Below are 21,901 nucleotides of genomic sequence, written 5' to 3' on the forward strand. Positions count from 1 at the left end.
GAACTTCGGTAAAACTCACTTGGCCATGAGAATCCAGTATTCTGGAGGTCTGTGTTAGATAGGAAAACGGGGAAGGGTGTGATTAAAGTGCAAACACTTTAAGGTGGAAAAAGTTAACTCACTTTATTAATAGATCAGAAGGTAACAAAACTCCAGAACTAGTGTACTCAATGAGTCTTCACTTTAGTTAGAGAGTGAGGGAGTGGAGCTTTCACACTTTCATTTCCACCAATATCAGAAATAGTTTTTCTGCAGTGCACCATGTAGTAGTGTAAGAGAGACAAACTACCCTAGGTTCCTCCCAGACTCTGTACAAGAAGATCACAGAAAAGAGAAGTACTCACTTGGTTTCTGAAAAGCGTTGCTGCCAGATTTTATTTTGACCCACATCCTAATAAAATAACCAGTGTCATATCAGTGCATCCTCCTCATCTGACTGAAGAACCAATACTGACAAGTGTGGAAGTCTCCTCCCCTCCCTCTATTTGCTAGAGGGAGGGTCAACGTGACATTGAGCTAACACGGATAAGAAGAAGGGGAATTCAGATGGTGGACAGTCACAAAAAAAAAAAATGCCTTCTCTCTTTTGCAACCTATTTGTCCAGTTTGCCCATTTCCTCCAGGGTGCAGCTGCTGCTTTCACCCCTCTGTCACCCCTTTCCCATGTTCATTTATTGTTTTAACAAGCCCTTTTACCTCTTCCACTGTGACTAATGGGGTTACAGCACTGTAAGGCTTTTCCAGGCTGCTTCTTTCACAGCTAAATCCATTCTTAAAAATGCATTTACAGTCTAAACTTCCTTTATACTTGAAGAGTCATTCATGTCCATGGTCATCCGTTTGTCTATCCTGTAACATTTTCAGGTTCACACAAAAGCAAGAAAAGCAAAAGAAAATATAATACCACACTGTAAGATCTCCCATTTTTAAATTCTTCAGTTCCACTCTCTGTTCTATTCTGTAGTGCCTCTACAGTATATAGTTGTTTGGTTATTGGCATGGGAGGTATTTATACTTGTTTTCTATCTGGCACTTCATTCTCAGATGTATCTCCGTATGACTCCAGCTGCAGCAACCACTGCTACTTTCTGTCTTGATCTCCTCCTGATTATTTTACATTGCATGCCTCACAGGAAAGGGCAGCATTTTTTTTTTTTTAGCTTTTAGTTCACACAGCACTCATCATATGCAGCTGTCCAAAAAGTAAAAATAAAGGGTTTGAGCATATGAATGAAAGAACAGATGCAGCTATACAAAAGGACACAAGATTTGTAAGTAGAGTATAGCAATAGTCAACACTGAAACAAGAGATGCTTTTCCTAGGCAGAAAGAACTTTGGAAACTTCATTCTTCTTTCTTAACTTTTGATCATCTTTTGATCACCTCCATCAATTTTTACTATATCAGAGGGTAACAAATATAGGGGCATGCAGTGATCCTTTATTAGGGCTAAGGAATGAGGAGATGAACCATTCCAAAATTTTATCTCCAGGATTGTGCACTGCCCAGCAGCGTTAGGTGGACAAGCCTGTCCAGGTGAGCAGCCTGGAAAAAATCAAGGATGACCAGAAAATTAGAATCTTCAGTGAGACCATGCAGAGGCAAACCCTGAGGCTCATGATGCAAGGCAGGAAGAACAGTCACAGGCTATGGCTGAGTGAGATGCTGATGGAGACTTCTGAGATGGGGAAGCTAGAAACTTGTGACTTCTTGCAGCAGCAGAAATAGTCCTCCTCTGCCCTCAGATCTAAGTTCACAGAAGTGGTAAAGTGTCCTAGTAACCAGTGATGGAGAACAAGCTCCACAGAGAAAGGCTTTGAAACCAACTGAGTTTGAACAGCATGTTAGCAGAGAGCAAAATGAAGTGGTGGGCGACCATGAGGGATGGAGGCACACACTTGTTATGCTGTTACAACAGGTTGGGGCTTTTTCTAGGGGACCCTACCCATTTCAGAAAGGCTGCGGTAATTTTCCGTTCCTTGGACCACTACCCGTTGTTGCACACTCATATAGACACCAAAGACGTGGCCTAGTGCAGACCAAGACTACAAAGCTCTGGGGGCAAAGTGAATAAGATGGGACCCCAGGCTATATTAATCTGTGGGGCTGGTCAAGAGTGATGCTCTTCTGGATCTGCTACTCAAAACCAAGGAAGAACTGAGTGAAGATGTGATAATCCAAGCAGAGAGATGAAGACAAGGCTTCAGTGTGTTCAGGGAAATGGTCAGTGGGATCGAAGGGAAATAGAGTTCAAGTAAGCTAGCAGGTCTTTCAGGACAATCTCTGTCAAGCACAGAACTCAGGAAAACAAGCAGACATATCACGGGATGGCCTCTACCTGAACAGGGAAGCCATGATTGAACTACATTGCAGAACAACAGCACAAAGGAGGAGAAAGCAGGACTAAGAAGTCGTCTCTGGACACACAGGAATGGTGCTAGGAAAACCCAAGCTCCCCTGGTTTTGGGACTGGCAAGGTATGGTATAGACAAGAAGAAGAGCTTCCACTACCACACGAGCAATAAAAGTATAAACATTGAAAATTCACACCAGCTGCTGAATAGCTCAGGAGATTTACTGACAGTGGATGCAGACACGGCTCTGGACTTCATCACATCTTGTGGTTCTTTGTACACACAGAATTGAAGAAGGAGAGAAACTACAAGTACTGAGAGAGGATTAAGCCAGAGATCTCTTAAGAAATCTCAGCTTTTACAAGTTTTACGGAAGACAGATGGGATCTGTAGGAAGATGCTGAGAGACTGTCTGATGAAGTGGAAAGGTTATTCTCTCCTATTTCAAAAGGTGTGGAGATCAGGTAAAGTCTCCAACTGAATAAAGACAAATACTGCACCAATATTCAAAAAAACCCAAGATTTCTTCAGGGAACTACACATTAGCTGGTCTCACTTTTTTCCTCAGAGAATCATGGAGAAAATCCTTTATGAAACCAGTTTTGGACACAAGACAAACAAAGTGACTGTGAAAATGGAGCATAAATTTACCAAGGACAAATCATGCCTGACCAATCTGAAGTATTTATAAGACTTGTAGATGTGGTGCTTAGGGACCTGGCTTTGTGCTGAATGATATACAGGTCTTTTTTAAAACTGGGCTGGTTCAGCCTACAGAAGAGACAATTTCAGAGGGACCAAAGAAACAAAGCCAGGCTTTTAACCAAAGTGTATGTAAGGTAACAAGAGATAATGACACAATCTGAAACACTGCAGGTTTCTAGTGAAAAGGAAATGAAAAACCATCACTATGAGGGCAGTGAAGCAGAACAGGCTGTCCAGAGAGGTTGTGCAGTCCCCATTCCTGGAGTGTGAGAGTTGACAAGCCTTTGGTGGCTTACTTCCCACAGTCCAGGGATGAACTGAAAACTCATTGTAATGAGACAGAACTATTCAGTTTAGAAACCCATCAAACATCAGATGTAACACTAGCAGTCCGTAATACTCAGGGGATTGACTTTACTACTACAAAATTAATTACAGGACCAATTTTGATACAAAATTATATTTAGAAGACTGTAATACTTTCCTTAAATAAAAGACCATTAATCACTCTGGAATGAGTTACCACACAAATATAAATGTTGCTCCTGCAAATTAAAGGCCGTAATTAAACTGATATGACTCTGTTGACTTCAAAATCTCATTTCAGTAGAGCTTACACCAGCTAGGATTTATCCTAGGATTCCAAACTATGTTTGATAAACTAATGGACACATACCAACTCTCATATATATCAGCCACTGAAAAATGAAAAAGTCCGAAGAACAAACTGTTAAAAGTCTTTACTTGCATTAAATAATAGATGAAAATCCAACCAAGATAGCTTATCTTTTAGTAACTATCACAACTACTTAGCCTTTTCGCATAACAGAATAAATACCTCAACATAAAATACTGCAATTCTCTTTCTTACAGGTATATGCCTAACAATATTTTTTGGATTTTCTACCTGAACAATTGTGAATCCTTGAATCTCCCTGAATCCTTTTCTTCTCATGCAACTTCTTAATGGCAGAACCAATTTCCAGATTTGTCATTATCATGGTTAGATAACAGTCTACATCTCTTCTGTTGATATTCTCCAATTGGAACACTTTTCCTAGTCATCTACTTGGCTGTGACTCACAACATCCTGGCTTGTCTGTGAGAGCCCTGAGATCCTTGTAGGTCCTGTTCTGTCACAGAACAACTGAAGAAAAGCCTTTCCTAAAGTTCGCTAGCTCCCCACAGCAAGTTTGTGACAAATTTCAGCATTCCTCCTGTGTCTGTAAGTACTCAGTCAGGTTTCTGAAAACAAATTGAGAATGAGATTTGGAAAATTCCCATTTGCTAACTAAGGAAATTGTGAAGAAGATGCATTTATGTATATGTAGGATATGCTAGAGAGTCCAGTAACACATACACCCTGATAGGGCATGTAAGTAGATATATTCAAAACTGAGACATGTGGATCAAAGAAAAGAAAAGCTGAATACAAAACTGCAAAATGTTTTCAGAGCAGTTTCATCTAAAACACTACTTGCCTCTTGCTAGATAGGGATTCTGTCTCTGGGAATCAAGTAGTGCCAATATCCTGCATAAACACATCCAAGTAGGACAAACTTCTTTGTGCACACTACTGCACAAAACAAAAATGGACTTACCTACTTCTCATATGGAGAAATTGCACAGAATTTGTAGCAGTCACATAGTCTTTTAAAAAGTTGCTAAGCAAGGATCTTAAAAATCACCAGATTTTCAATGAGAGACTCTAATCCAGCATTAAAACTTAATGCAAATGAGAACTTTGGCCTAAGAGGCAAAGCGAAGCTGAAGAGATTACACACCTACAGTGAGTTCCAACAGGATGCAGAGCAATTTGGTTCCAATCCAGTGAAGTACTCAAGTACATGCTTTACTTTAAATGCATGGGCATGAAGATGATAGAAATACTTATATATGCCTAATGTTAAATGTGTCATTAAGTGCTTTACTGGGTTAGGGCCAGAAAGCTCAGCACCTTACAGGAATGAGTTTGGAGTACACTATGTAGCAATGGCATAACAAGGAATTCAGGACCACAAACAGCCTCGGCCAAGCCTCTCTTGCAGTGTCTTATTGAGAAATGCAATGTGAGTGGAAAGGGGTAAGAGGATGTCTTGCCTAAAGGCAATCAGAATAATAGCAGAAATCTGAAAGATGACAAGATCAGAAGGAAAACAAACAGCCACTACTCCCTGACGTACATGCTTACTATAAATTGTACTGCTGCAGTGAAAAAAATCCTGTATTTTCAATTCCTACATAAACTGATAGTCCATGTGTGGAATCCACACACCTCATCACACCACACCTGAGCTCCTGCATTCAAGTGTACCCAGCAGAGAAGACGAAGACCTGCAGTGCCCTACAACACATGGTATCTGCAATGCAAAAGCCACACTGACATTCAGCACGGTCCATTCACCACAAGCACCAGAGAGCTCTTGCACTTAAAACGCTCATAATGCTGCAACAGCCCCTTTGCTCAAGACCAACACTGTCCTTTCAAAGCACATGTTAAGTACTGTTGCTTGCTGCCATTCCTACACATCGTAGTACAATGTACTCCTGACTCCTCAGTGCTACGAGGCACTCGGCTGTGGCCAGAGCCTCCGCTAGGATTGCACACACTGCTGCAAGCTGCACACTGATGGACGTGCCACCCTCCATCTTCCTGTCAGCTCTGAAGCCCATGTGTTTCTGAGTCCAAGAACAGCATATTCCATGATTGCAGGGACTCCCATACTTTGGTGAGAGACGGTAGAAGGATCTGGTCTAAAAGAACCCAGAAGCAGCAGCATATGGGCCTGTCATCTCCAAACTTACTCTGCAATAGCCTAGCCTAACCTTCTGTACTATAAAAAAATATTGAAGCTGAACTACATGCATTTATTACTATGTTTATACACCATAAGCACACATAATTAGCTTTAAAAAGTGAGTTAATTAGCCATGTAATGTTATAGGTCATATTGCTTCACAGGACCCACATGTCCTGCTATCTCACAAAATATTAAAATACCATTTTTCTCAGCGATAAACTGCATTTCTTGTGCCAAAATATTACGATCAATAACATCATCATAGTTTGGGACATAATGTAAAGTAAGCAATCCTTTTAAAGATTGTTACAGTTGAGATTCTTCAACATTGTATCCAAATATAATCTACATTTCAAGGAGGGATGAGCCTTTTGGGACATGAAAGCAACTCTGGAGGTCACAGGAGTCTAACGTGAATCAGACCAATCCTGAAACAAGTGGATCATTGATTTTTCAAATTCAGGCCCTGAGAGGCAATGGGGACAGGGAATTACCCTATCTACAGAAATATGTACTTCACTGAACCTGCATTATGTTACTCTACCAGATCTATGAGGCTCTTCTTGCCTGATATTTCTTGCATGAGGTTTTGTAAAGTGTTTAGAAAGGATCTACGGCCCAGGGAGCTTTTTTCTTCAGTTTTGTTTAGCAGGCTGAGAAAGCACTTTGCTAAGAAACTTCATGAGTAATTAGGAACAAACAATATAAACTAAAATTCCAACAAGCAAATAGGTATTTTGGGATCAGAAAGAGACTTCAAATTCATTCAGGAAGTCTGCCTTGTGGGAGCACAGAAATCACACAGTAAGCAGTAAGCTAGCACTGGAAATCAAAGGATTGGCTCTGGCTCCGCAGCGAGTTTCACTATTTACTTCAGCACAGTTGTCTCACCCACATATGGGGCTCTCATTCACAACCACGTCCTCTAACACTGGCAATAGTCTCACAGCTCAGTAGGGAGATGAGCAGACTGAATCACACGTGCCCTCTGGTAGTCTGTTTGGAAAAATCTCAGCACTGTACTGTGCTATGAGTTAGATTTGGAAAGCCAAGGAGTGACAGTAAATCTACTGCGCTTCTTTCAAGGAATTTCAAAGAAACTCATATCATAACACATCAAGGATTCAGAAGCTTAGCGGCAAAGACCCTGGCTGGTGTGGGAACTGCAAAAGGCTTAGGGCTTGCTTTATGATGCCTTGCTGGATCCCCTATGGTTCACCTTGATACTTTTCAGCGGTCCTTTTGCCATAGCTCTAACTTAAAAGCATGGACAGGCCTTTCAAAAGCACCTTCTTCATGTGAATGACATTTTTACCTTCCTGAATATAATTTTTAGGTCATTTCTTTACTACTGAGACCACAGCAAAGCCAGTAGCCTTGCCTATCTCACCCTCCACGCACCCAGCTCACCCTGAAAAGGAGGAAGGACCTGAAGAGAGAGCTACTGAAGTAGGTGACAAGGGGAACTCCATGGGATACCACTGTCTGTGAAAATATAACCACTGCAACAACAAAGAGATATCACCTATTGTTGTCTGCTGCACACAAGGATTTGGGGAGGTGGCTGGGAGAGTCCTCCCAAGCAAGGCCAATCGTGAGAGGCTTCAACAAGCAACCACAGATAAGCACTGAAAAAGCAACCACAGAAAACTAGTGAGTGGTAGGGATAACAGTGCACACAGCCCAATGCACAGAGCCAACCTGATGGGGTTTTTTCCATTTCTGATGTAGCTGCAATGACATGAGATGTGAATGCACAGAATAAGATAGGAGATGCTTTATCTAGGCTGTGTGGAAAATAAAATGAAACACGACTAATCCTAGGCTGAAAAGGACACATCGAGGGAGAAGCCTAAGGCTCAGGTCTGACCCAGGATGCCCTCAGGTGCTCCCCCAGATGTGTCTTTCTCAACAGGCAGGTGTGAAGTATACCAAAATTTGGTAAAAGATCAGCTTTTTAGAAACAGAATGAGCTGGAGAAATCAGTAGAGCTAATAGGGCCAGGGCTGATGTGCAAAGCCTGGTGTGGCTCTGAAGTTTCTCGCTAACTTCATGTGCCTCCAGATCAGGGACACCCCATGAGTCATGCACAGAGACATCGGCCACAACAATAAGTGTCAACAAGGGCGTGCGGGATGAAAGCTTAGCAAACGATGCCCAGACTTACATCACAGATCTTCCCGTTCATATCGAAGTGCGGGGACCCACAGTCTTGCTCCTTCATCTCCTTCACCTTCTCCTTCATCTCCTCCATCCCAAAGATGCAGACGGCAGTGCTGTTCCACGCCTTGGCGTTGTGGCTGTGGCGAAACACACCCACCCACCAGCCCCGCTCACCCTGGCGGACAAGGCTGGAGGAAATAATGAGGCTCCTGCAGCCGCAGTCCAAATGGACGTGCCCTTGCAAAGTAAGGCCATCCTGCGAAGGGACCGGCAGGTGCAGGACAGCCATGCTGGGTAGCTCCGTGTCGTTGCCCAACCTGGCCTTCAACGTGTAGTAGGGAAAGAAAAGGTGGTCCCCCCACTGGAGCGCGTCAACGAAGTGCAAAGGATCCTCCCTGCGCTTGATGATGCCCAGCTCCTCCTTGGACTCCAGGTTGACCATGCTGCGCACGGTGATGACGGTCTCCTTGTCCGACTTGGAGGGCTCGCAGTGCAGGTGGTTGGTGTCGGCGCTGGTGGAGTAGGTGGCCGCCACGGCCAGGTACCAGGCGCCGGCCTGCTGGAAGACGACGCCGGCGGTGGAGCCGTCGGGCAGGCAACTGACCACCTCGCTTTGGTTCAAGCGCTGGCGGTAGGAGGGCAGCTCCCACACCTGGCAGGCGCCGCCATCCTGCGTCCAGCCGGTGAGCAGGACGCCCACCCCGCCGGCCTCGCGGTAGTGGAGCAGCAGGTTGCTGCGCGTGCCGGGGGGCTCCCCGCAGCCCTGCCCCGCCGCCGGCACCACGCGGCGCCGGGGCCGCAGCTCGGGCCGCAGCTCGTACAGGCAGCTGCCGCCCGCCACCAGCACGGCGCCGCCGCTCACCTCGATGTTGTCGATGGGGGCCCCCGGCAGCTCGAAGCTCTGGGGTCCGGCGGCGCCCGCCAGCGCCGCCAGCAGGGGCAGCGCCCAGCGCAGGGCGGGCGGCGGCGCCGCCATGGGCGCGGGCCGGGCTCGGCGGCGGGGGCGCCTCAGGCGGCGGCGGGCGGCGGGCGCTGCTGCGCCATGGAGCGCGGAGGGCCGGGCGCGCCGCCGCCGCCGCTTCTCCTCCTGCGCCGCGGCCGGGCTGCGCGGGCGGGGAGTTCCTCTTTCGGGGCGGGGAGGAGGGGGTGCCCGCACGGGAGAGGTGGGCCGGGCTCCTCCGGGAGGGCTGCCGAGCCACCTCGCCGCCGTGCGCCGCCGCTCCCCCTCCGCCCCCCGGCCCCGCCGGCCCGCCTCGCCGCGGACGGTGGGCGGCGGCGGCGGCGCCGCGGGAACCCGCTCGGGCAGCCCCGGGCCGGGGGCGGCAGCGGCGCGGAGGGACCGGGGGGAGCGAGACCCGCCTCGCCCGGCACCCGGACCCGCCGGGGACCCCGCCGGGACACCGGGGCAGGGAACCCCGCCGGGACACCGGGGCAGGGAACCCCGCCGGGGCAGGGCTGCCCCCCGCACTCGCCTTGGCTCGCCCGGCCCGGCCGGAGCCCCCGCGGGCGGCGGGCGAACGGGGGAAGGCGCTGAGCGGGAGCAGCCGGTGTGGGCGTGGGTCAGACTCTGCCGGGCACCGGCAGCGCCCGCTGCGAGCCTGGAAACCCGCCTTGTCCCCGTTCAAACGCCCCGCAGAACCGCCCCGCTACACAGCCGCCTGTCACCCAGTCGGCCGATACCACCTCGGGATGAAAAGGTTGAGGGGTCAGAGATCTCTGGTTAGATTTCGGTCTTGCCTGCGGTAGAACAAAGGCTCGGCGTTCTCCCGAGTCCCGCAGGGCACGCAAAAATCCCTGTTCCTTTCCAGCTGTGCTGCTGAGAGACAGACGCCCACCCAAGGCGCGCAGGGGACAGGTTGGGCCATGTTGAATGGCACAACTGATTTACTTCATTTCCAAGCCTGTCACTGCTGGCTGAGGTTCAACACAACGTGAAGTATAGGGCGCACGCTGAGCTTACAGTAAATTATTGTTTTGCTGAATTTTAAATAAAAAATGAAAAGCAGCAAAGATGCCTTTCAGCGTTCCCTTTTGGGTGTCTCTGGAAGATCTGGGTGAGTAACCCATTGGCTAACTGAGAAGAGGATGTAATGTTCAAAACCGAGAAGTCATCTGACCCTCCACTGACACTGTTTTTGTCTTGAAGTAGCTTGATAGCAGGAAAAAGTAGGACCTTAAAAATTAGAACAAAAGTAACCTCTGTATGACTCAGTCGAGTGCAACATTTTCAAGTAGGAAGTGCAAGAAAGGTAACAGATTTGGATTATCTTTCTCCATTACAGTACCCAGCAACAGTTATTGTGCAAGAATTGATGTTGCTATGGTCAGCAAAAATATTCAATTATTTTGCAGTTAAAAGTGTCTGGGACAAATATCCCCATGAAATCCAAGGCTCTCCACAGCCCATTTTCTTATCTCTTGTATAGTGACTCCAAAATGCATCCAAAATCTGCAAAATGTAGCAGATGATGTAGAAGAGAATCATCGCACAATTTTTCTTCTTTCCAGATGCAGAGATGCTCTGTGTGCTAACAGTGCCTCGAGCTACCCATGGAGGGCTGAACTTCTAGTCAACATGTAGGCAAAGTAAATCCTCATGCCCATATCACCAATATAGGTTGTGTACATTTATACATACATCTTTGCAAAGGAGGCTGAACATACAATACTGGAGTGCATTACACACTACCTTGCCTTCTAGCTTATTTTCAGTTCAAATATAAAACTGTCAGTGATTTTCCTCTTGCTCTAAACTGATGAGACTAAACAGCAAAGCATATCAGCATCCTAACTGCAGACTCTTATTCTGACCACAGAACATGTCCAGCAAGAGGTTGTCTTCTGCAAACATCCCTCCTTTTGCTAAATCACTGTGCTCTGCATATATTGCAGACATCTCTTTCTCAGGCTTTATGTTTAGAATAGGCCACATGTATTTCACTGAATAACTGGTTTGTTTAAATGAGTGAGGCCAGGTTTGTTCTAGCCTTAGAAAACAGCAACCACTCCTAGGGTTGCAGACTTCTGAGACTGCCAAAACTGCCAAAAAGCAGTGTTCTGCTTCAGTTTTTGTCCTGAGAGGACTGAACTGCAAATGGTACCTGTCACGTGAAAAGAGTCCAGCTGCATGGGCTAGCATGTTCTACCATGATGGGATGGGATGGGATGGGATGGGATGGGATGGGATGGGATGGGATGGAATAGGATAGGATAGGATAGGATAGGATAGGATAGGATAGGATAGGATAGGATAGGATAGGATAGGATAGATCCCTCCTGTCCCAGGGATAGCTATCACCGCACAGTTTTGCAGACTGTTCCTGCCTGTTACTTTTTCTGATTTTTCCTCTCCAGTGAAGCAGTGCTTGGACCAGAGCCTCATCTCGAAACATTTAATTCTGCATATGCTTATGAGAGCCAGCTTTGCACTGAGAGTTAGTGCATGGAGTTTTGCTCATGAGTGACCCAATTCTTGAAGTGGGAAAGTAGTACCAATTCCTTTCAAAGCCCCTGAAGTAAATAGGAGTTTCTATCTTCAACACGTTCTTCCAGAGATACCTGTCTGGATACCAGAAAAGTTGAGCTTATACCGATATTACAGAAATAGAAATGAAGACTACAGGTTTATTTTGTACTGCTTCAGGACGTAATATTTGTTATTAACACAGCAGACCAGAAAACAGCTTAATCCGTTCATGCATGAAGTGATTCCAGCATGAACTGGTGCTCGTGTTGGAACTAGATGATCTTCCAAGATACCTTCCTTATACCTTCAAACTATTCTATGATACTTCTATAAAGTCAAAGCAGACAATGTCAAGTCATTTTACTGTACTCCCTTGGCTGCCAGTTCCATAATTGGTATTTTTATCCTGTTGTTGTACTGTGTTTTATTTTTCAGGCACTGAAGGGAGGGCAAACAAGGTAGTCTGCCTGTTAATGTTAGACTTTACAAAGCATTGCTGTCTAACTCTGCACCACAACCAAAATTTATAAAAAAGCCAGGGAAGCAAACTGAGCTTCCATTGCTATCCTAAGCAACATTTATGTATCTCATCATGTCATGTGAGATCTGAAGTTAGAATGTGAATCACACCAGGACTTGTTTCTACATCTAAAATTTAAAGAGCTCTCATCTAGATCTTCAACAGTGTTAGGCAGAACACATCCTAAATTAACTTAAGATTGCTTTTCCACTACAGTTCATGCTTCCCTTCCCCTTATTTCTCATCTGCATGCTAAATTTGTCTGAATTTATGAATCCACAGAAAATCTTACAAAATATTACTAGTAAATGAGACTTAATTTTTATGCCTAATTTATGTAGCTTCGCTTCGATATTTCGTTTTTTGAACTTTCAAGACAAGATTTATTTGTTTTGTTTATTAAATCCATATAGTTACCTTAACTTAGTTCTGAATTTTTTTTCAAAAGGTAAATAACCTTTTGTTTACAAAGTAGTAATAGGTAGCATTAATGTTAACAGGCATTTTATCTTCCATGTAATATTTGAAATAACTGTTTTTCTCATTATATAGTTAAGACAGTTTTCTACTGCAACTGCATGTTGAAAAAATAGAAAGGAAATGCTGGGCAGTTTTTCAAAAAGCTTTTCTGAGAAGGATTCCTTTCCTGACAGAGGCATTTGAATATTGAAACTGGGTTTGCAGATTTGGATGTTAGTTCTGCTTTTCAGTCTCATTTCATTTTGTTTAGATTTTTTGGCTTAAATTCTTGTTTGATCTAAAAGTTACTGACCGTTTTGCATTTTTTATTGTTCTTCACAATGAGGAAATGGCAGATTCAAGAACAGGACTATGCTGTTATAACTCTTTGGGGATCTGTATGGGATGCTATCGGCCTCAGCCAGCAGTGATATGTCCATGGGCTCCAGGGAAAAATTTTGCTTTGCTGGAGTCCCGCTAATGCATCTGATCCACTTGCCCAGGTAGACACTCCTTTGTGATGAAATGCTGGAGCTATGCATAACTCCTGGGCATCTCTGACGTATCAAAATGCTCTAGATGCTGGTTAATGCTTCTCTTCATGGGACCAGCATGTTACAACTGTATTGAGTTTGTGTGGCTGGGTTTTGGGAGTGGGGGGGGAAGGGTGGGGCCACATGAGTGGTTTCTGTGACAAGCTGCCAACAGCTTCCTCCATGACCAGCAGAGCCAGTGCCAGCCAGCTCCAGAATGGATCTGCCGCAAGCCAAAGCTGAGCCAATCAGGAATGATACTAACACCTCTGTGATAACATAGATAACATATTTAAAAAGAAGGAAAAAACCCTTATTGCAAAGATGCAATTTTGCTCAGAGCAGGGCAGAGTGAGAATATGTGAGAGGAACAACTCTGCAGACACCAAGATCAGCGCAGAAGGATGGGCAGGAGCTGCTCCAGGCACCAGAGCTGAGGTTCCCCTACATCTCAGGATGCATACCATGCAGCTGTGAAGCAGCTCTACCCCTGCAGCCCATGGAGGGCCATGGGAATGTAGAGATCCACCTGCAGCCTTGGGGGAGCTTTTGGGTTACTTTTAGAAGTAATCCAGGCGCTTGACCTGGCCGTGTGTTCAGTCAGAGATAATAATCATGCAGTGGAGGGGCTTAAGACCTAGAGCAAGGTGTGAAGCAAGAGCAATTGATGTGGCCCTTCCTGTATGAGCCAAAGTACAAACCAGAAGCTTCTGCATCAAGTCAGTTCCTCAACTTTAGACAAACACACCATTTGTCAAGGAGAAATTTAATCTGCAGCATCTATCTGTGCCACTAGATAAGGAAAATTATCAAGAACCTGCTCTAAATTCCTCTTAGTTTTTCCCCTTTGCACATTTACACTTGCAGAGGAGATACACATCTGAAGGCTTACTAAACCACTAGTTGGTCAATATGTTTTCTATTTAAGATGTCTAAACCAGCTCATCCAATTTGAATGAGTCAGCTGTAGGAGAGTTTGTGTAGGTTTTCCTGCTGGCAGATCTGAAGGGCTGCTAAATTAAGCAGAGGGTTGTGGTAGTAAGTTGGGCATGGGCCAAGAAGTGGCAAAGGAAATGGTGGATGAACCATCAAGTCTCGTTATATCTCTGTTAAGGTGTTATTGATGTGAACCAAGGCTGTGACATACATACATCCTTTTCACAGATGCTTTGAGTGCTTCTTAGTTGACCTTTTTATTAAAAACACATAATCTGTTATTGCACAAAATCTTCGTTGTAGTGCTTTGCATCAGCTTAGCCACTTGCAGAGTCACCATCTGCCTAAATCCTTGATGTTTTTGTATCTGTGACACCTTTCTCTTATTCAGGTTTTTCCTCATCCTATTCATTTGTGTTCTGGTTCTGACCAGGACAGGGTTAATTTTTTGCAGTAGTCAGAAGGGGAAATGACCCAGATTTTATTCTATACAACCTCACATCCTTGCGCTGGACTGGGGAAGGGAACCTGTCCCAGGGAGAAGGGATTCCTTCTGGTTGAGTAAATGTGGTGGAGGGAGGCATCCAGTATTGTTGGAGTGGTTATCTGTTATACATGTATATTATAAAGTTGCCTTTTCACAAGATGTGTGCTATATGATTAATAATGTTGTGGTAAGGATATAAGATATAAGTTTTTTTATTTCTGCTTTTAGTAAAGAAAATTAGGCACAGTAGTAGTAGTTGATATATTATGCTTAAACTGTCTGTTTGGTTGGGATAACATCCAGTGAACATGTAAAGAAGACTGCTATTGATATACCAACTATTAGCATCTCCCATATGAAGAAAGTATGGACCAAGGCCCAAGCTGGAAATGAAGACACAGCCATGAAACACGCGTGCTCTAAAAAAGTGGACCCAAAAAAGGACCATGCAAAACAGTTCCTAAAATATGAAAACTAGTTTATGAAAAAGTATAAATATTCAACAAACTGATGCAATAGAAGGAGTGTTTAATGAATGTCTCTGATATAGCAGTGTGGACTTGGCTGAGTGCCAAGTCACCCATCCAGCCATACTTTGCTTTTTTATCTCTTAATTGTCTTAATTTTTTATAAAACCTATCTCTTAAAATTTACCAAAAAAGTGAACCTCGTTTTTCACATTATCCATGTGAATCGTTTCTTTTTTTTGTACCCTCTGTTGCAGTTACTGTTCCTTTTCTTATCTTGCTGCTGTTTCAGTAACTAGTTCTTATCTCAACCCATGATCTTTGCCTTTTATGGCTCCAGTTCCCGCCTCCAGTCCACTGCAGGGGGAGAGGGAGGGGCAAAGCAGGGGAGCAAGAAAAGGGTGTGGTTTGGAGACTCTCAGTAGGGGTGCTGAACTGGGGAGTACAATTCCTAAATCACAGTAGTTTCTAACAAACATAACATTTAATGACTATATGAAGAATTTTTAATGCAGAAATGTAGCAAGAACTTTTAAAAAGTTTTGCATGTGAATTAAATAATCTTTCACCTAGCTGAATTTTGAAAGATTTGAAAAGTCTTTGTCATTCCACTAAGAACCTTCAAGTCGTACAAAAAGTTAAAATGCATGCTAAAATATATTGATGAAATTTATTTCAACTTCAACTTGGAATACTCACTCACAATTGAAAAAAAAACGAGTACTCAAAGTTGGGGAATAAGATGCTGTAATCTTCCTCAAGGATGAACAAAATTACTATATTAAAGAACAATCATCCTAATTTTAATTACAGAACTGGTGCAAGAGCCATCCACTGTAGCATTATCACATACTGATATGCTCCAGGACTAGAATAGGTTCTGAATGGATCAATTACTGTTTATTTCCACCATTCTTTTCTCTAATTTCCCCAAATGCTACCGATTTAGTGCAAGCCCACTGCAGATGTGAGTAAACACACTAAGTGTTATTTATAGCTCTGCCTTTTGGCTGTGGTCCTTAGATCACAGCCAGAGTTCAATAACCTGAAGCAAAATTATTACTTGGGAATTGAATCAGATTACAGATAAATGCCACTGCAACAGATGGATAGGGGTATTTGTTAACTTTAAGAGAAGGGTACTAAAAGATATTAAAAACAAAGGAACAAGCCATAATTATATATATGTTCCAAAGTATTAAAGTACCCTTCCACTAATCCAGACAGTCACTTATACTATGAAGTCTTACTTTTGCTTGCCATCCTAGCATCAGCTGAATCTAAATTCAGCAAGTATTCCAAGTCCACCCTTCAACACTGTTACACTGATGTCACGTCTTTTACTTTCTAGTATGTTGACTGCAAGATGACAGCTTACCAAACCTGCTTCACCAGGGCAGTTTGTGAGAAGGATCTTCCACCGTTTCTCGTGTGCCAGAAATTCGGGCTCCCTCCATGTGTGTTTTCTCTTAGAGCTCGGAAGCTAACTGTGGGAGAGGTCCCATATGAAACATGGGCTGTGGCATTCTGTAGTTACCAAGTATGCATGCCTCCACATATCCATATCAACAAATTAAAATGCCTGTGTTAGACAGAAGTCAAACGTGTCAGCAGAAAAGCATCTTGGATTTTTCTTTTGTAAGTAAAGTTGTAAACAAAAGCTTGGTGCTACACAGGTTAACACAGAGAGATTCATAGAATTAAAATTGGTTTTTGAAACAGAAAACAAAATGTTTCTTTCCAAATGCGTATTTATTTAAGGAACTGTGTAACTAAGCACCTATTTACATATATATATCTACTTCTGCTTGCCTACTGACACTATATTTTGAAATCCTGTTGGTGAGAGAAAGAAAAATAACTGTATTGTTTCCCAAAGTTAACGATTATGCAATTTTGCTGTGAAATGAACAGCTTATCAGAGCAAAATAACTTTGCAATTAGCTGTGCTTAGGAAGGCAATTAAAGAGGTTAGATCCACTCAGGGGGTAACCTGAAAGCTATTTTGGTGCTCAGATCAGTTTTGATCTCTCACTCATGGTGCTTGACCTTCCCTCCCTCACTCCATGGTTGCTTTCCACTGGCAAGTCTTCAAGGAAAGGTAAAAGCGGACCCAAGTATAACTCCTTATTTGTTATACTGGCAATTGTTTTTTTGTGTATCTCTGTCTCACTTCCCCCTTTTTGTTTGTCCTGAAGAGACGTTTGCATGGAAACAGGATGTTAGAGGCAGAGAAATTAGCCCAGGCTGCAGTGCCTGCAGGCTGTAGTCTGCCAGCTGATAAGGTTTTTCTTCTAAAGTCATCTAAGAAGAAACAGAAAGGCAGCAGAATGAAAGCCAAGCTTGGTACATAAAACACCTCCGTTTCTATAGAGAATATTTTTCAAAGTTGTCCGGGTAGGGACAATCTTTTAATGAGCATTTAAAAAAAAAAAAAACCAGTATCAACACATGAGCAGTACTTGGGGTTTGGGGGTTTTTTGTCAGTTTTAGTGAAAATCTAATTAATTAAGTTGGCCAAATTAATTAAGCTAATGAAATTAACCAAGAGAACTTTTAGTTTTGTGTCCAGAGGCTATAAAGGCAGTTTTTGTCAATATTCTTAGTGTTCTCACTCTAAGTTAATAGAAAGACCCAAGATATAAACTACCTTTGCCACCACAGAGCAGTGGAGTTAAGTATTTTAATTACAACTAGAATTGTTCTTAATTAGTAACATGTACTATAATGCAAGAGCTTGCCTTCCTATGAATGCTGTTGAATAATGGTGTCTCTGAGAGAAACAGGGACAAACCACTCAATATGATATGATTTTGCTTGATGTTGTTTCTTTTTTTCCTAACATTTCCCTTCACTGTGTTCACCCTGAGAAGGATCTTATTGAATTGTCATTGTCTCTGATGATTTGCCAACAAGTTTGTTCAGAAGAGCCTGTTAGTGGATGGTTGTACCCCAACAATCATCATATGTTATTGTATGTCCAGCAATTGTTGTACATCAATCTAGAATACCATTTAAAACCCCTGTCTTCAGTCTTACCGTTGTTGTCACTCTTGTGATGAAAAGTCCAATGGACAGATTGCTCTGCCCTTTCCTTTCCTTTCCTTTCCTTTCCTTTCCTTTCCTTTCCTTTCCTTTCCTTTCCTTTCCTTTCCTTTCCTTTCCTTTCCTTTCCTTTCCTTTCCTTTCCTTTCCTTCCCTTCCCTTCCCTTCCCTTCCCTTCCCTTCCCTTCCCTTCCCTTCCCTTCCCTTCCCTTCCCTTCCCTTCCCTTCCCTTCCCTTCCCTTCCCTTCCCTTCCCTTCCCTTTCCTTCCCTTCCCTTTCCTTCCCTTCCCTTTCCTTCCCTTCCCTTTCCTTTCCTTCCATCCTTCTTTTTCTATTTCTCCTGTTATTTTCCCCTTTTAACCACCCCATATTTCAGACATGTTTATCTTCATGTTTATAAAAATGCTCCCTGCAAATGCCCTCTCTCATAGGAGATGCATATAGCCCGTTCTATGACCATGTTCCTACAGATTGCCCCTTTCCTCTGCTTTCAGTGTAGCACATCGTTCAGTGCCAGGCTGGGACAAATAGGCCTGTTCTGCATGCCCTATTTGCCCTATTTTTCAAATGAAGTCCACATTGTGAATGTGAAGCCAAAGGATTCTGGATTGTCAGAGGAAAACAGGGATGGTGGATTCTAAACTGAATAAAGGTCAGTGGAAGCAAGAAACCTCGATGTGTGTGAGATCAGTCAGCTTCCCAATTCCAAATGTCATTGAGCTTATTTATTATCTCACATCTCAGAAAAGATGAAAAGTGAGATAAAGAGCTCTCACATCTCTTCTCTCTTGTTGCAAATAACTGTGGCTTTTCTCATAATCTACAAATGCATCCAGGATCCCTTGTGTTCCGCATATCCTCCATCTTCAGTAATTCCCCCAAATAATCTGCCAGAAGATCTCCTATCCAAATACCCCTCTAGGTATTATAATGACACCATTTACATGAAATGAAATGTTTACTGTACAGTCTGAAACTGAAATAGAGCTTTAATTGAAGCATTCCATGCTTTAAAACCTTTCATTACTTAATCTACATGGAAAGATGTTGTTACTTTTTTGTTTGTTTGTTGGTTGGTTTGGTTTGGTTTGTGTGAAAAATATATTGTTTTTAATATTCTAGCTGAAATATACCAGAGGCAAGTCAAGTCCTCAGCTTGTATAAAATGTCACAAGTCTGCTGTGGTCAATGAAGCAATAGCAGTTTATCCCAAAGGAGGATCTGAAACAAAAGAGGATATTTAGTTCTGAATTGATGAAAAAATAAAGTAATATTTGTTTGTCTGCAAAATCAATGCCTGAGAGGTGATGATGCTCTCTGTATCTCCTTATCTCCATAATCTCTATAAACTTCTACTTTTATCTCATAATCTCTATATTCTTTAATTTACCAAATAATCTACTGTGAGAGTTCCCATCCAAACAATCCTCCAGATAACATGGCACTGAAACAAAGATATATATTTAATAAAATGCCACTCTGTGAAAGTATAAATTATGTGATAAAGACCCAGAATCTAAGAGCTCATCCTGATCTAAATGTATACTAGTGAGAACTAGTTTTCTGCCTAAGCATTTCTGTTAAGTATTTCTGTGACTATTCAATGTGTACAAAAATCCTTGAAATCCATCATTGAAAAAAAAAAATAAATAAAATGTAGTTAGGCCAGGATACAAAAAGACAGTTCAAAAAATAGATCTGTCACAGAAGAATGTGGAAGCCAAACAGTGGCTCAAAAAGCAAAACCAGAAGATTGCTTTTTACACAGAGAAGAGCTGCAAAAATTACAATCTTTGCAGGACTGTTCTGTATTAACATTACTTGCCAGAAGTCTCTTTCTAGTCAAGGTACTTAGAGTCTCTTAATACAGGCTAAGGGAAACACTTTTCAAAACTGACTCATAGCTGACTCAAGCAAAAAGTCAGCTTTTAACAGCCGTGTACAAAAGTCTCCTGGGGTCATTGTTTGCAATTTTCAAGGATGGGATTATAACTCAAAATGATCTTTAAAAATTGGAGAAGTATCTTGGGGAAAATAGAACAAAATTTAATACAGGAAAAGAAAAAGCCACGTAATTTCTTTGGCTGTAAAATCCATGGCTAGAGCAATGATGCATGTTCCTTGAAAGTAGAGGATTCCACATATCACTGAAACAACTAGTGTTGCAGGCAAAAGCTTGGGAGAAGCATAGTAAAACACAGTTTTATAGCAAATGATCCATAGGATAGCCTATCACATGCTGCAGTAAGAGTCAACAGCATCACACTTTTGGAATATTACTGAGAGATAGAAATTCAGTGTAAGTAGAAGTATTGCCTACCAGAACACTTAAAAGTGGCAAGGCTATAGCTGATGTGTTGCATCAGTTTTTGAACTTCTCCTCTTTGAAGGAGAAGAAGAACCAGTCAAAAATCAGAACAGTTCTTTGAAGGCAACACTGGATTAATTAGAATCGGTTTGAATTTGGTTTTCTCCAGAAAGAGAAAAGGATAAACTAAGGAGGGTTGCAATTATCTTCAACTATGCAACAAAAAAGGAAACTGTTTGTTCCCCTTGTCTGCGGTTGATTGCATGACAGGAAAGCTACAGTGAGTAAGGTTCAGCTTTAACATTGGGAAATGTCAGGAAAGTGAAGTCTCAAAGAGTCAATTGCTGGGCAGTATTTAAGAATGTGAACCTTGGCCAGGAATAGCAGGCAGAGTTCGTCTTGTCTGGGTGGTCCCACAGTGTCCCACCAAATTTGCAATTGGCGTTTTGACTCAATCTTGCTGAAAATAATTGGGCCCGAGACAGGCGCAAATAATGTGTAAGTGGAAGAGGGATGACAGCATTTATTGGGCAAGATACATTACGTGTTTCATATCTTTATCACAAATTCCAGACAGTAGCATTCTGTATGATGATAGGATGGCATTTTCTTTTGTCTCATTCTCTATTAGTCCCCTGTGTTAATCATTCCTTCTCCTCATTCAAACTGTTGTTTTGATTTTTTTGCAGGATGGGGAACTGAGGAAAGGCATTCTCACTCTCTCATCCTGTTGGGACTTCCTGCATTTTACAGGGAATAGAAAGAGGTTCTTGAAAATCCACCTGGGGCTGCTGGCCTCTCTAAAACCACTGTGAGAAAAGGGAAGGTTGCTGGCATCATGCTGTGACACCTGCAGAGACCACTAAGCTTGAGCCAGGCAAAAGAAGGTCAAGGTTTTGGAGTTAGAACATTTGCAAAGTGTTTCCTTGAAAAACTGATGAGAAAATATTTCACTAATACATGCTCATTAAAGGTAGAAGAATTATCCTCAATATGAAGGACAGCAAATATTGAAACATGAAAAGGGGATGTGAATCTCCATTAAAGTACAATTTTAAAAGCAGCACAAATGTTATGTGTTAATCAGTACTTTTTGAATTCTCTTTAACTAATCAGCAAATATTTTTCTGCATTTAATGGACTTAGAATAAAACCTGACATTTGCTAGTAAGAAACAGCACTGTTCATGGGGTAATGGAGGGGTTTTTCTTTCTTTTTCTTTCTTTTTCTTTCTTTTTCTTTCTTTTTCTTTGGATTGTAATCAGTGTAGAAAGTCCCTTTGTGTTAGTCCCTTCAGTTAGAGATGGAAAATTTCAGTCACAACTAGAAATCATAGAAAATAGGGCCTGCAGAGTACCTTCAGAGGTCTCCTAGTCCATCCTCTTTCTCAAGATGGAGGAAGAGCTACAAGTTATTAATTCTCAAGAGATTTTTAATCTCTCCTGTTTGTAAGAGTCATCAGTGGTGGTGAAGAATCTTCTGCCTCCCAAAATGAGCTGCTTCTGTGCTGCACTAATCATACAGGCAGAGCCTGAATGCATGAGCTGAACCTGGTCTTCTCTGGCTATTTAGGAACTCCTTCTAAGTTGCCTGTTTCATCCTGCTCTAGAAGGATCTGCCCAGCAGCAAGAGACTGTAAATTGGAGAATCAAGCTCA

General features: G+C 42.8%; 1 protein-coding gene across 1 annotated transcript in view; it reads right to left on the minus strand.

Annotated features, from left to right (window-relative positions):
- PLXNC1 (plexin C1) overlaps positions 1 to 8,999 on the minus strand; it is a gene marked incomplete at its 5' end in the record, with an annotated part of 70,173 nt that extends 61,174 nt beyond the window's left edge. The window contains one exon of the mRNA XM_083860244.1: positions 8,028 to 8,999. Coding sequence (XP_083716370.1) covers positions 8,028 to 8,999 — 972 coding nt within the window. The remainder of the gene's footprint in view (positions 1 to 8,027) is intronic.
- Between the last annotated feature and the right edge of the window lie 12,902 nt (positions 9,000 to 21,901).

Source organism: Zosterops lateralis, assembly GCF_965231275.1.
Source record: "Zosterops lateralis genome assembly, chromosome: 4".
NCBI lineage: Eukaryota > Metazoa > Chordata > Aves > Passeriformes > Zosteropidae > Zosterops > Zosterops lateralis.